We start from the raw sequence: 16,385 nt of genomic DNA, 5'->3' as shown, positions 1-16,385 counted from the left end.
GAATTATTTGGATAAGTTGCAATTGAGTTGATATGGACATGGTGATATAATTTTATCCATCAAGTTGAATACATATACAATTAAATTATATAGCGTAGCTATATTAAATAAATATATCTAAATAAAACTTAAAAAACACTTGCAACCGTCATTCGACTTCACAACGTCATTCTCGTCAACAAAAGTAGAATCCTCTTTTAGTTTCATTTGTTAGGATAGTTGGTTAGATGAACGTTGACTTGTGAAGTGTCACGACTCATTAAAGTGACCTATGGGGCGTTGCAAGAAAGTTGCGATCATTGCGAATCCCAAAATAAAGCGTAAGTTTTGCGCTTAATTGCAGATTTGCAGAAACGTCGAGCCATCCTCTCCAACCGACGCTATACTCTGGCTTACTTGTTACTCCTAGGGTTAAAACAAAGTGGGGGAGCGAACCTTCGCTCATGCTGGGCCTTCATTATGGAATACTCTCCCTCAATTGATTAAGAATAGCAGTTATGCTGAAGTGTTAAAAAACAATCTTACGAAATATCTGTTTAATTTAGCTTATAATTGATTACCATAACCTTTCATGTCTGTACCTTTCCTATCGCACTTTGTATATGTATCATGTATGTATTTCATCTCTTGCACAAGCTGCGCCTTGAGCATTTGACTATCAAGTGGATTTGGCGCCTTATAAATCATATGTATTATTATTATCATTATTATTATTATAGTTCTCCTTACAACTATAAGCTCAAGAAAGATTACCGACAGTCCTTTGCAGGAATCCCCAATCCCCCCCCCCCTCTTGATTTAATTCAACGAAATAGAATGAAGCGGCCGAAATCAAATATCATTTTTGAGTTCCCTGCCATTTGAAAAATTTTATCCTGATACACAATATTTCAGAGGTGTTTTTTAATAATTTGTAGCGAACACCCTAAATCGGAGAGGGCGTCCAAAACTAGGCCCTTTTAATGAAAAATAGTATTTTGTGAATAATGATTTAAGGATTAAACCTTGAACCACCATGAATTTGATGTCATATGAAAGAATTTTATATCATCTAGATTTTAATTTCCACAAGAATTTCATTTTTGCCCACATGTGTATAAGTGTTTACATCGAGTTTTACAAATTAATTTTTAATCAAAACCACTAATCACCAATGGAAATGGTGTCAAAAGATGGATAACTAAAATACCTTCAAGTTGATTTATTTAGTGTGTGAAAAATAAATTCTGGGCCGAAAAGTTGCTTCTTTTTTTAGATATTTTTTGTACTCTCTGATTTTTCAGGAAATATGGACATTGGCAGTTTCCTCCACCCCTCTCAACACATACACTATCAACTATTCTTTGGTACACCCTCCATCTGACCGCTTAGTAAAATCTTGCCATGGTAAAGACAAATATTTCAACATAATCAAGAAAGATAACTAAATAGAATCCTGCTTATGATTTATCTGGGATTATATAGACAGCCCACGAGACAAGCGGACACTTTTTTTTTTTTTTTGGTCTCGAAATTTGAAAATTTGACATTTTTCTTCGTTGGGGGGGGGGGGGGTAAGGTCACCTTTTTTAGGTTAGCCGTGGGCATACATATTTTTTTTTTTTTTTTTAAATAATTAAAAAAAAGAAATCCAAAGGGGGGGGGTTAGGTTTTTTTAGGGGGGTTTACACACATAAAAATACCAAAGGGGGGGTTGAACCCCCAAACCCCCCCCCCCTGCGTACGCCCCTGGGTGCAACCGTTGTAACTAGACTGTAAATCTTACACCCAAGATGTAATCGAGCCTTTACGTCTATGAAGTATGTTGCATTGTGAGTTTAATTTGGCGCGTTGACACAAGCCTTCGATCGGATGTCTTCTCAAATCTTCTCAGTGAAACCTGGTGAAACCCAAGAGCCAACAGTTTCTACGGACCATTAGCTTAGACCACTTGAAAGGTCACCCCAGACGCTGTCAATGGTTTCCCCACGTGCCCATTGCCTAGGAGGGACATAGACCAGTCTGTCGATGGCAGATGAATAGAATTGAAATGATTGAACACCGTGAGCTTTTACAACACGAAACCCAAGACCGGAGTTACTGAGGGTCAGTGGCTCGACCCACGCAGTATAAAGCTAGCTTTCCGTCATGCTTTTAGAAGAAAGGGGTTTGTTGACAGAAGATATGAATCAGATTTCAAGATGAATCCTTTTAATAGGTGATAATGCCAGGGGTATGGACCTATGGTATGGGGTCCTAAAGCTAAAGGGACGACAGAATCCTAGAAATTCTTCTTCTTTTCCATTAAATTTCCAGTTATGATTTATAAGTCTACCCGTATGCACCAGATGTTATAGCATGTTAACATAATATTAACACAAACGAACCCTTTCTCTCTTCTTAGTAGGTCTATGATCTGACCCTCCTCTCCACTTCATCCCCTATTTATGATTTTTTTTTGTGTGCCTCTAATGAGGTGTTTATTTACATTCAAACATCAAAATAAAGTTGTGAGAACAAATACAGTTGACGCACAATGTTATCAATAAAATCACATATTTTTTTACTATACAATATTTTCCTCTAAAGTGCTTGTAACAATTTCTTTGGCAACCTCTGGTCTGGCTTTTGGTCACCACTTTTCTGCGATATTGGGATTCCACGAAATATCACTCGTTCTTTTTCTCAACAAAAAAAAAGATATATTATTTCGTGTATGTTTACTGGAGCATTGAATTGTACATTCTCTGAAGGAGTGGAACGACCGAGCAAATTTTTTAAAACTTGAACATTTTGAACGCTTGTTCATAGTCTCTCAGTTTGTGCACCTCTTGCTAATATTTCGTAGGGGGCACTTACCCCTGTCTGCTTGGCTTGGCCCTTGTGTAACCTCGGACACATCAGACATCGACAGATGAGTTTGAGATTGATAGAGGATGGCGTAAGCGCATGCAGGGGGAAGGGAAGGAAAAACGAGAAAATGAAATGAGAAAGAGAGAGTAAAGGAGGTGAGAGATATGATACAATCGCCTCCCACACATTCCTACAATCGATCGCTAAGAAAGTACAATGTTTAGGCCTACCCTGTGTCATAAAACTCCTTATCAATAACTAATGCTTAATCGTTTTGACAAATATGATTTCAGCCAATCAGATGCCATAAGCTAATATTAATTAAGTAAAACGTATTGACAACAAAACTGATAATTTATGGTCATAAAATGTTTGTTGGATACTAAAATATCAAATGTAATCAATAGTTTTCTATTCTCTTGACGCATTTTGAAGAATTCTGGTGTTAAAACAACCCTCGTGTGATACCCTTTCTACGATGTCTCTGAGTGATTTTTTGTTTCGGTGTGAACCTGCTATGATGATCTTCCAAATTTGAAATGCCAGAACTTTATTTACTCTTTATCAATTAAACAAAACGTTAACTGACGAGCTTCTCTCATGTTTCTGTTTATAAGATGAGAGATGGATATTATTTGATCTGCGAACAGGCAAAAGTGAGAGTCATTCTTATGAACGTTAAATACGACCCTCATTGTGCCGTACAACTATGAAAACTACTTCGGAATCCTTAAATACGTCATTATTTACGTTGCTTCATGAAATAATGGTGCATTAACCCCATCTGCATATTTCTTTCACGGTCAGTGTCACAACTACAGCTAAACAGGATTAATCAAGGGGACATGAAACATTGTACACCACATGCTCCGTCGAAGATTGCTCTGCGCTCAATCTCAAACTCTTTTCCCGCGAGTCAGTCAAAGACACGTCACTGCACTCTTCATGAAGAGTCGGGCATGTAGGGGAAACCCCCGTACACACCCAACTCTGGGTACACCTCCACATCCCGGGGCGCGTAATTTTTTTTCCCACTTGAGCTCTGGACCCCCAGTATGAACTCATGTGCATACAGCCAATCAGAGCTCATCTTGTCAATAACATTTAATTTTACACACAGCGCCTTGCCTATATCAGCATACATGGTGTGCGTGCATAGGCATAGGCTTGCAACTGTTTCATTTCGGCTCTAACATCTCTACCTTTAGCAAATTCATCTACAAATATCAGCTTATCAAATTGCTGTGAAAAACTGTTATTTAACACTAAGTTACAATTACTCTATCAATCAAGGATAGGCCTTTCTCGTCATCGAAGCCACTATATACACACAGCGCCTTGCCTATATCAGCATGCACGGTTTGCGTGCATAGGCATAGGCTTGCAACTGTTTCATTTCGGCTCTAACATCTCTACCTTTAGCAAATTTATCTACAAATATCAGCTTATAAAAAAAAAAACACTGTTATTAAGCATTGTATTCCACATACTAAGAATCTTGCTCTACGAGTGGTCAAAAGTAAATCGCGTGATGAAAGATAGTTCGCCCATTATTGATGGGAGAAGCACAAAGTTCGTTACACTGTGTAGATAGTACTACTATCTACACAGTGCAAGCACTTTCACTGAAGATAGAGGTACTATCTACACAGGGCAACGCACTTTCACTGAAGATTATTTAAAAGCGCACTAAAACAGGCGTAATTAAGCGCGCATTACCAATGAGCGCAATTAAAGCAAACACATGCGCCCACCGTACCCTCAAGGGGTTGGGTTAAACTTTTAAACTTTTTTGGTGTGAATTTGGGCATGGTGTCTTTTATGTAGATGCATACACGTCCTTTTCTTTTTGTAGCTAAATTGTTTTTTGATGTGGAATATGAAGCAAATAATCACCTTTTGGTTTCAGGCGATAGCAAACTATCACTTCCTCGTCGATCAGAATGTATACGCTATCTTTCCTCAGCTTCGCTTCGGAAAGATAGCTACATCCAGATCGCCTCGGAAGTGATAGTTTGTCCCATCACCTTCACTAACGGTAGTTATTTGCTTACCAAGTTACAATTACTCTATCAATCAAGGATAGGCCTTTCTTGTCATCGAAGCCACTATATATTATAGGATTTCCAGGCCAAATTCGCGTGTTTATCATTCGAATTCATTTACTTTGCATTTAAGTTAGCGCAGATCGGCTTTGCCATGCCAATTATCATTCAATTTTCCATTTTTTGTATTTAATTTAGGATTTTGGTCGAAGGGTTTCATAGATCTGTCATTCAATTTAGAATCTGCTCAACTAGCATTCAAATTAATATTCACTTGTCGAAGCGTAGTTTTTATCATTCAAATTAACACCTGTCATTCGTATTCGTAATATTTTTATTCAAGTTAGGAATGTTAGGGGGAAGAATTGCAACAAACTTTTACAGTTTTTAAATGATGCAGTTAAAATGCATGATTTGCCGTTGGGGTCTAAGCTGTTATTCCATTTTTTTTATATTCAGGACAATGCAGATGGGTGTAGTCAGACATAAAGTAAAGAAGGGGCGAAATCAAGGGATATGGCATTTCTGCACGGACATGTTCATATACCCGGGAAAGGTGGGGGTACCCTCAATCGCCCCTTTTTACTACAGACTCGGAATTTTACAAAAGTAATTCACATCGTCTCTTATACCCGGCACACCCCTCTATTTTTCTTAAAGAGTTTCATAATTTACTTGCCCGCCTGCAGATCGATGGCTAAAGACATGGCTAAATAATGAATCATGTTCAAATTCTTGACTCTAGTCCCTACCCCAGTCACAATATTGTACCCTTCTTCCATAATGAAATTATGATGAAATTATGATAAATTTATGATGAAACATAAGACAAACAACTTCCTCACATGAACATTTACAAATATACTGAGACCATCAGGTCCGTAGATGCAAGTCGTTTTTTTCTTCTTAACAATCAAACTTAAATGGAATATATATCAGATAAATCTAATGAGTATAAGTTTATAAATGCAAGAAAATGAAATATGATGAAATACACATGAAAAAACAATCTTGAAAGAAAAAAAATGAGCTATAAAACGTGTGCAATAAACGAGAAATGTATATTGACCATCAATTTAAGTGCACAAAATGCTAATTTGAATGCTACAAATGAATAAGAATGCTAAAAGTACACCGTCGCGTTGTCAGAAAATCGTGTTGCGCCAAATGAATGACCAAATAGCGAAAGAAGCACACTATTCATTAATTTGAATGAAACATACGTAGATTCTAACGAAAATTCCATAGATTTGATAACTAGAAAAGGGAATATAAACCCGAGATAAACTGACTGCACTAAAACCGTCGAATTTGATCGCAAGACAAATTAATTTGAATGACAAACTCGCAAATTTAGCCGAGAAATCCTATATAAGGACTCATTTCTAATGATTTTACGGTTGAGAATTTATCATACTATAGATCTTTACACCTCTAAAAGGCTCTAATATAATCAGCTTATGAAATTGCTGTGTAAAGTTATTACTTAGCGCTTGATCTAAATTTAAATTACTCTAGCAAAAGGATAGGTCTTTCTCGTCATCGAAGCCACTATAAAGGATTTCCCGGCCAAATTCGCGAGTTTGTCATTCAAATTAATTTGTCTTGCGTTCAAATTCGACGGTTTTAGTGCAGTCAGGTATATCTCGGGTTTATATTCCCTTTTCTAGTATTCAAATCTATGGAATTTTCGTTAGAATCTACGTATGTTTCATTCAAATTAATGAACAGTGTGCTTCTTTTGCTATTTGGTCATTCGATTTGGCGCAACACGATTTTCTGACAACGCGACGACGTACTTTTAGCATTCTTATTCATTTGTAGCATTCAAATTAGCACTTTGTGCACTTCAATTGATGGTCAATATACATTTCTCGTTTATTTCACACTTTTTATAGCTCATTCTTTTTCTTTCAAGATTATTTGTTCATGTGTATTTCATCATACTTTATTTTCTTGCATTTATACACTAATACTTATCTGATATTCATCAGCATTTAAGTTTGATTGTGAAGAAGAAAAAAACGGCTTGCATCTACGGACTTGATGGTCTCAGTATATTTGTAAATGTTCATGTGAGGAAGTTGTTTGTCTTATGTTTCATTATAAATTTATCATAATTTTATCATAATTTCATTATGGAAGAAGGGTACAATATTGTGACTGGGTTAGGGACTAGAGTCAACAATTTGAACATGATTCATTATTTAGCCATGTCTTTAGCCATCGATCTGCTGGCGGGCAAAGTAAACTATGAAACTCTTTAAGAAAAACAGAGGGGTGTGCCGGGTATAAGAGACGATGTGAATTACTTTGGTAAAATTCCGAGCTGTAGTAAAAAGGGGCGATTGAGGGTACCCCCACCTTTCCCGGGTATATGAACATGTCCGTGCAGAAATGCCATATCCCTTGATTTCGCCCCTTCTTTACCTAATGTCTGACTACACCATATCTGCATTGTCCTCAAAATAAATAAATGGAATAACAGCTTAGACCCCAATGGCAAATCATGCATTTCAACTACATTATTTAAAAACTGTAAAAGTTTGTTGCAATTCTTCCCCCTAACATTCCTGACTTGAATACAAATATTACGAATACGAATGATAGGTGTTAATTTGAATGATAAAAATTACGCTTCGACAAGTGAATATTAATTTGAATGCTAGTTGAGCAGTTTCTAAATTGAATGACAGATCTATGAAACTCTTCGACCAAAATCCTAAATTAAATACAAAAACTGGAAAATTGAATGATAATTGGCATGGCAAAGCCGATCTGCGCTAACTTAAATGCAAAGTAAATGAATTCGAATGACAAACACTCGAATTTGGCCGGGAAATCCTATATTATAGGGACTCATTTCTAAAGATTATACGGTTGAGAGTTTATCATAGGTCTAGACTAAAACACCTCTAAAAGGCCTAATATAGATTGTGTTTACACATATACCTCTTTGCAGAAAAACTAATGATAACAATTTTATTCTCGGTTCATAAAACGATTTATACATATATACGAAATCTATAGCGCTTTACAGAAATAATCTTATTACCTCAGTCATCGGATTCAGGCTTGCCTGCTCGCAATGTGTGCACATTCTCCACTCCCTGGGGAGCGGAAAGCCAGGCGCCCGACTTTCACAGTATTTGAGGGTCTTAATTTTATATAGAATAGCCACGTACCTATTTTAACCATACAGACCACAATGTTTGGGGATAGGTCCCTTATAAATTAGCGTACAGGTAATTTCATTTGCTACACTTTATGTTTGATATTTGATTGACGGGTTCTCAGGATTTAAAAAAAAAAAAAAACAGGATCGAATTATCTCCTTCCGTACGATTGGAGCGACGTTTCCACAAATAGTGAAATTATAAATTCTTGCAAAATACCTTGTTTTTCCCCTCCTAACACGTTCCTCGTTAAACAATAATTGCTCACATTATATTTCTTGTTGGTTGTTTGTTGTAGAATCCGAGACAGGCTTGGGAGGTGAGTAAAGACCCGGAGGGTAGAGAGACATGTGAACTGGACAATCACAGATCAGATATGACCAAATCGTAAGTATATCGAAAATTTATTTTGGGGCTTTTCTTTTCAAGTATTTTTATTTGGATCATAGTAACTTGAACGGAGAGAAGGATAAAGAGAATATATGGAGGGGAGACAAAGGTAGAGGGAGAGAGAACGAGAGAGATAGAGAGATAGAGAGAGAAAGGAATATATAGATATAGCGAGAGAGAGGGGAGAGAGAGGGAGAGAAATAGAAAGAAAGAAAGAGAAATAATGGGAAGAGAGAGAGAGAGAGGAGAGAGGTGAAGAGAGAGATTATAAGAGAAACCGTCGATAAGAGAATAAAAGGAGACAGATACTCTATCATCAAAAATTGTCGTCGTCGTCCTAAGGCTAGAATGGGTAAGTCATAGCGAGAGGAGAGAGAGAGATCTAGAGAGAGAGAGAGAGAGGGGGGAGAGAGGGGGGAGAGAGAGAGAGAGGGAGAGAGGGGAGGGAGCCCTTTAATATTAAAATCGGCGTCATGTCTTTCTAAAGACGTGCTTAGCATGTCTAATTGGTTTGTAAACATGGCGACAAACTGATGCATGTTCATTTGTAATCGTCATGACACGTCATATGTTGTATTCATCACTCATGCTAGAAAAAAGAAAAAGCAAATTAATTTCACCGTTGACTTCGATAAAGCAAGAACTAATTAACTGTAGGTTAAAACGCACATGTCAACTTACACTCTTGGGTCAGGAAAAACTATTTATCATCGTTTGATATAATCTGAGGTATAGTTGGCAATGTAAACAACAATCTATTCATTTTGAAGAAAGGAAATCCATAAAATGGATGTAGCCTTAAAACATTTGAGATCTGGGAAGCATAAATTTATTCATCTAAATTGTTCAATGAACAATTGGATTAAATTCATAACTTTCGTCGTCATCATCACCATCACCATCATCATCAATTTATAATTATAAATCCTATTTATATGGCGCATACCGTCAATATTTCGATGGGCTTTACAATTTTTTTTTAAATCAATCAAGGACAAGTATTATGTGAAGCATGTTCAAAGAACCAAAGATAATTAGTTCGGATCTGATTTATACCTCGGCGGATTCAAGATATTAATATACCCCAACTTTCATGGTTTGAAAAGAGTCAGGCTACGTCTGAATGTTAAGACTAACTTATTAATGACAACGAACGGACCTCGAAGAGGGGTGTTTGGGAAACACGCGCGAAGTGAGGAAATGATAGGAGAGGGGAAACTGATATTCTACAGGGACCCATAATCAATTGGATTGATAGCATCAAACATCGTGCAGGTATCCTTAATCCGAATCACCGAAATACTCTGCGTAAAGAGCAACTTTCATTGGTGCGTTTAGCGGCATGGTCAAGATATTTGCTCCTTATAGTGTTATCTATTAAGTACCGTTGGTTTTCAAGTGAATCAAACGCTCTCCCATCCACTTTTGAAGGGACCAGAGCGTTGGGTAATTGATGCAGTTAACTGGTAATAAACATGAGAGGGCTACCTAGTGTAGTGGTAGGCTTGCTTTGTGAGACTGGTCGGAAAGTTCATCTCTGTTTGCTGGTCGTCGTTGGAGAATGGTCTTTGATCGGGAGCAAATAGCAAACCATCTCCAGAGGATCGCATCATCCGTTACCAGCGTTACCGAGTATCCAGGCAAGAGCCTTCAAGAGCAAAGGATACACAGGGATGTGCTCTAGTCCGAGTAGGCATCTCTTGGAAGCATAGTGTTTGGATTTTTCACGTTCTACGTGCTCATAAGCACTATCGAAGCACTTGAAGAGACATAAGTGTCTGATCAAAGAAGGAGGAAAAAGAATTCTATCCAAGATGACGAGAAGAGGGAGTATTTACGAGTTAGAACACCTTATTAGCAGGAAATGGTCGGTTCTTAGACGGAGGTTGAGCAGGTAAGGTGTAAGAGATGAGATGAGAATGGCTCAGTAGATAAGTAGGTGGATTGATAGCAAGGGAGAGAAAGAGATCAAACACAGGAAAAGATTGGTCAAACAGTATTATAAGCGTTTGGATACAGAGAACTTTATTGTATGAGAAGAGGATGACAGAAAGTATAGAGAATCTATATTTCGGTGGAGACAACGAGAGGGAAATAAGACATACGGAGAAAGAGAGAGAGGGGGAGGGAGATAGAGAGAGGGAGAGCTAGAAAGAGAGATAGATGGAGATATACATATAGAATTGGAGATCGACGGTCAATTCCAATTGCTTGTACAACAACATGTGAAGAAAAATATTTCTCTGAACACAGAAACTTATTTTTATGTTACTGACTGTAATATGAAATTAATTTGTTAAACTGTATTCATGCTACACTGATATTATAGAGTCTTTATTCAGTTTTGATCATGTTCCATCATTGTATACATGTTCCACATTTATGCATTCTTGAATTAACGTACTTCATTTAAGGTTTTAATTAACATTTTGATTAAAAAACGACAATAGATTTGGCGTATACATCAGTCTGTCTGAACTACTTGAAAATGCTTACTGGAAAGTTGCAGGTCAAAATATGAATATTTTTTAATAGAAAGAGAATTTATCAATTTTTTCCCTTTGTTTTTCTTTTGTGTTTTATAAATGCTATTTATGGATGTTGAGTTTATCTCTTAACATTATTTTAGAAGATTGCATTATTTCACCTAGTTTTAGATTTTATCGCCATAGGGTTAGGGATATATTCATTATTTTATTTTTAAAAAAATACAAGATACGTAAACAATACGTTCGGCGGTACAATTCAAGTTAATGTCCAAAACACTTTGAATGGACATTTGATGATAGTTCGGCAGGTATAGAATATATGAGATCAACGCTCACGAGGATCGATGCAATGCTAGATAAATCGAAACGTTTAAAAGGAGAAAAATCGTTTCACCTAGGATCATTGACCTCTTATACATAAGTCATTAGCTTCAGAACATAGCGATTCAAAGTTCAAATGTATCGCCAAAGGGTGAGGAGCTTGTTGCACCGATTAACACCATCTATCAGATTCCATGCACCTGTCTCCCTATCCAATAACACACTAAGCGCAGGTGGGAAGGATCAATACAAGACACACAGCTTGGACGCTGGTCATATCAGTTGCTTACAATCACTTACGTACGAGATCGAGTGAATAAACTCATCAGAGAAGTGTAAATTTGAGGTGGATTGTGAAACAATTGTTCACTTAAATTCACATCGTTCTACTGAATGACGTCACATGAACAATAGATTGAAGAAAATTGGTTTAGAGGTTATTATTGTATGTGTAAATTGATTTAGTACAGAAAATTAGTACAGAGAGAAAAAGAGAGAGGGGGAAGTGAGGACGAAAGTAAGTTGTTTGCGAAAGAAAGAGAGGACAGAGCGGGAGGGGGTATGGTATTTGTCTCCAAATCTTCTTTGAGGGATATCATTTGTTCTAATATGCTATCTTTATCACTAATGCCCAAATTCAACTTCAATTCCAACTGTTCGATCTTGTCCTCTAATTGTTTTTCTATTTTATCAATTTCTTTTTTCTTATTTACTCTATATATAATAGTACATGCTCTCAATTCCATCAAAAGAATTTCAAAAAAAACTTGTTCATTGAGAATAAATTTACAACTGTTTTTGTCAATATCCTCAAACCTTGTATAATCTTGTTCATTTTTTTCAATATAATCTAAAGTAGTTTCTTTTATTTTATCCTTTACAGTTTGTACATATTGCTCTTCCTTTAAGAGAGAATTGTCAAACTTCCAATATTTGTGTCTCTTTAGACCAGTACCGAACATAAGATCCAAACTAATCCCTGCATGATCAGATCTATAGCTATTATTAATTTTACAATCTGATACTAAAGAAAATAGCTGGTTTGATATCAAAAAGTAATCTAGTCGCCCTTGTTTTAAAGGACTAGGTTGTCTCCAGGTAAACTGTTTTATGTCTGGATGGGTACAGCGCCATGGATCAATTAAATGAAAACTGTTCTTCATTTCCAAAACTTTGCGCTGAGTATTTTTATTATTTAATCTAACGTAATTACAAGAGTCCGAATCAAAATCTTGAAGTAGGTTCCAATCCCCACACATAATTACAAGAGGATCATTAAGATCTAATATAATATTCTCCAATTCGTGGAAAAAGATATTTGATTTTTATAAATTATGTTGTTTGCCACTTATTAGTTATTACCAAGATTTTTTTTCTTCTTGGCAGTGAAATGAATGATGAAAATAGCCAAATGCTTATCCGATTAAGTCCGAGATAAATAATAAGCGTCATTGTTTATAACATTGAAGTTGCCCTTTTATGATATCTTTTTCAAGGACACAATAATCTAATTTTACATTCTTCGGTAAAATTTAAAAAGTATCCGACTGTTACCACGGCATATCAAATAGAAAACAATGGAATATAAATGTTCCTCATTGAAATGTATTATAATATTTTCTAAGTAATCGTTTGGATTTGATGATTGTTGTATCAATAGGTTACTCTTCGTAAAATGAGATATCGTGGAAACCAATAAACTATCTGTCTATCTAAATGTGTGTATGATATCTTCTTCTTCCTCTTCTTCCTCCTCATCTTCTCCTTCTTCTTCTATTCACCATTTAGGCAAGAAAGAGACGAGAAATGGCTGGCGAAATTGGAGAAGCGATTTAATGCTATAGCTGGCGATGATAATCAGATAGACTTGGAAGAATTCAAAAGCGCACTGAACGTTAAGAAGGTATGTCGTATTCATACATTGAAAACCAATATACGGTTGTTTATGAATAATATAAAAATACATTAAATTCCCTTTTCCGTTTGTTTATGAATAGTATAAGAACATGACATTAAATAATATCAATAATGGTACATAAACAACAAAAACGGAAAGAAATATATAGGCCTACCTGGGGAATGTCAAATAATTTCGGTGTAGAGGCTCTCCTTACATGTTTTTGTTCTATAAAAGTCATACAAACATTGAAATATATATTCAATTAAATTTCAGAAATATTATTTCATTTGCATTAAAAGTTTGTTGTATTTATTTCATATGTATATAACAAATATATGATGATGAAAGAAGGATAAAGAAATTGCATCGATGTGAATATTGAGGTGTGGAGGAGTGTCGTGGTAGAATGGTTAATTCACATGACTCTCAATCCAAGGTTTGAGGGTTCGAATCCCAGCCGGGCCCTCAGAAAGAACAGCATTAACAGCTGATGAGGCTTCCATGGGTAAACAAATTCATTATTATTATTTTTGTTATGTTATTATTACTATTTTTTTAATTATTATTATTATTATTATTATTAATGTTATTATTGTCATTCTCTGCGGGTTCATTTTTACAAAAATCTACCTTTAATAGCTCGGTAAAATTATTGATTGGTTTGTCAAATGCAGATTAGTCAATACACTCCATTAAAGAAAAAAATTAATGGTATGGGGCTATGGGCACTTTCTCTCGATGTGGCATGAGACGGCGTATGAAAGCGGAACCTTTTGTGTAAAAGAAAATGCATCAAAATTGCCTCTGGCATGAATGCATTGTGATATCATAAAGATATCGTTTATTCGTTAATAACAGGTGTTAGCGGCTTGGATCAATGAAAGTCAGACAGTCAACATAGGGGGGCTTCGAATCGATTTGCACTTTACATTGAAACCCGCATTTCCAGACACTATATCGGGATAATGAAGGTAATAATTATTAAACTGATAGAAAAACGGGTCTATCCTCTCCCGTATCCATCTTAAAGGATAGAAAACAAGAACGTGGAATATAATATGTGATGGTTTATTTAAACCCACTGTCGTCATATCGTCATCTGCATTAAAACCCTTTCCCCCTCATACAATGACCTATTTTCGTTTTTATTTATAAATAGCTGGCCCAAATGAAATTCGTTAAAATAAAACTGTGCTTACGAAAGGGACAAGTTCCGAAATACATGCCATACCTCCTCAGTCACACCGCTGAAACCGACTTTAAACCGACCCTGAACCGATTCATGATCGTTTCAGTATAATGTAATATTTAATAAGGTACAAAGGATCAGTACAATGACGTATTCAATGACGTAGCCTTCCTGTCATCGATCACGTGTCTGGTGACGTAGTACTAGGCAAAATACGGGGAAACTTAACCTTTAATACAACTTGTATTATTTCTTGTAAAATACACCCGGCAAATTATTAAGTGCGTTTATAATTCATATGAAACGCTTTAGGCATAACTCAGCTATAGACGGGCTTGACTTTCAGCCATGTATTGTGAACCTTAACATCTAGTCTTTCATATCCTCGTCCCATAACATCTATTCTAAGTTGCTCTCTGACACCCTTTGCCTGAGAAACAAATTGTGTTTTGGTTCTCCCAGTCCCAAGACGAAAAACAACATTTCATCCTTTTTTCTTCCGAAGATTTTGGCGGGATAAAGATGTGATGAAAGTTGTTGATTCTAATGATGTCAGTACGAGTATCGAGTATCTGTACAGACCTATAGTGATGAGATGTGCTTCATTCCAATACAATTATTTGCCTACATTTGACGAATACATTTTTGTAAAGAGAAGAAACAGTAGACCCAGAAGAAGGTGAGGATGAGGAAGAAGAAGAAGAACCCCTCGGTTCTGGTAGACAATGGGTTAAATTAATAGTCATGTTTACAATGTTTAGTTTATCATTTTATTTTAAAAAAGCAATTGAAAGAAGGTCTTCTAATTGCTGAACCTTTTCATGACCTCCATAAGACGGTTCAGGAATGATGGTTGAGTGCTGTCATGCTTATCGCTTGATTAATCCACTAGACGAGATCATAATTGATTGGCTTAACTCCGTCGGCCCTGCCTTTGAGCTCCACCTATCGTGTAAATGCATCCATATCTTAACACCACTAACACAGAGATTAGACCATGGCATCGAATCCTGATAGTTGTTGTTTATCAAGCTGGCTCGCTCACATCTTGAAATAGATGATTGACAATTTCAACAAACGATGTGAGATAAAGATAATGTTATTTCAGAGGCTACGACCTCAGGGTGTCTCATGATCTGTTTGGGATAAACACACTATCTCTCAAAAAATTGAGATAAAATTCTCGACAATAATGTTTTTCTGCCCCGTCTTCAGCCTCCTGAGATATTTTGATAAAAGTCCTCGACATATACATGTAACCAAGACGTAATGTTTGTCATCTTTTTGTTCCGATCCATTAATTATTTAATGGACTTGAAGAATACAACAGTAACATAGCAACATTCCATTAGCCATTGGTTACATCAATCATCTTTTGTAATACTTTGTGCACTTACATGTTGGCTTCCTTTCGTACCTCATTGTCTTCTCTTAAGTCATCCTTTCAATAATTGTTTGCTAACATAAGTGGCTACTCTTTGAATTTCATAACTGCATGTTTATTTTACTAAGGGCGTGTTTATGCTTAACTTTTTACGATCGGCGATCACGATCGCCGATCGTAAACTCACAAAAAGATGCGTTTACAATTTGTAAACGCGTTTAAATGGGGTCAACGCACTGACCTCTAGTGGGTCTACGCATGGATCATGGTCTACATAGCATGCGCATTTCAAGGTTGCGAATCTAGCTGCAAGGCCAATTAAGGCCACCCAGGGAGAATTGCCTGGAGGAGCCAGAGAAGTGAGCATAAACAGTACACCATGGAACTGCGATTACGATGAGCGTTACAAATCGCTCATTCTGCCTTCAAAATTTAAGCTTAAAGATAAACTTGAGTTCTGGTAATGCGATTGCATTGTGAAAGAAAAGGTGTGGAATGGATCAGAAAAGTTGATCATATAGCATGTTAGTAATGGTGTGTAATGCAAGGTTCTGGAGTCATCAAAATCATCATAAATTTGGCAGAGTCTTGGTAAAGTAACAATCACTTACACAGAAAGATGTATATGGGGACAACACACATGGTGTCGGGGCTAGGAC

General features: G+C 36.4%; 1 protein-coding gene across 2 annotated transcripts in view; it reads left to right on the top strand.

Annotated features, from left to right (window-relative positions):
- Positions 1-16,385, top strand: part of LOC752031 (NADPH oxidase 5) — a 38,001-nt gene that overhangs the window by 2,341 nt on the left and 19,275 nt on the right. Inside the window, exons 2-3 of one of the 2 annotated variants that reach the window (XM_030996518.1) lie at positions 8,352-8,440; positions 13,042-13,156. In XM_030996518.1, the coding sequence (XP_030852378.1) occupies positions 8,352-8,440; positions 13,042-13,156 (204 nt within the window). Of the gene's footprint in view, positions 1-8,351; positions 8,441-9,466; positions 10,338-13,041; positions 13,157-16,385 lie in introns of those variants that run through there. The other variant, XM_030996520.1, reaches the window with a different exon arrangement.

This window comes from Strongylocentrotus purpuratus, unplaced genomic scaffold, assembly GCF_000002235.5.
Source record: "Strongylocentrotus purpuratus isolate Spur 01 unplaced genomic scaffold, Spur_5.0 spur5_scaffold_3, whole genome shotgun sequence".
Lineage (NCBI taxonomy): Eukaryota > Metazoa > Echinodermata > Echinoidea > Camarodonta > Strongylocentrotidae > Strongylocentrotus > Strongylocentrotus purpuratus.
Note: the sequence above shows the minus strand (reverse complement) of the source record. Positions and strands in the feature narration are given on the sequence as shown.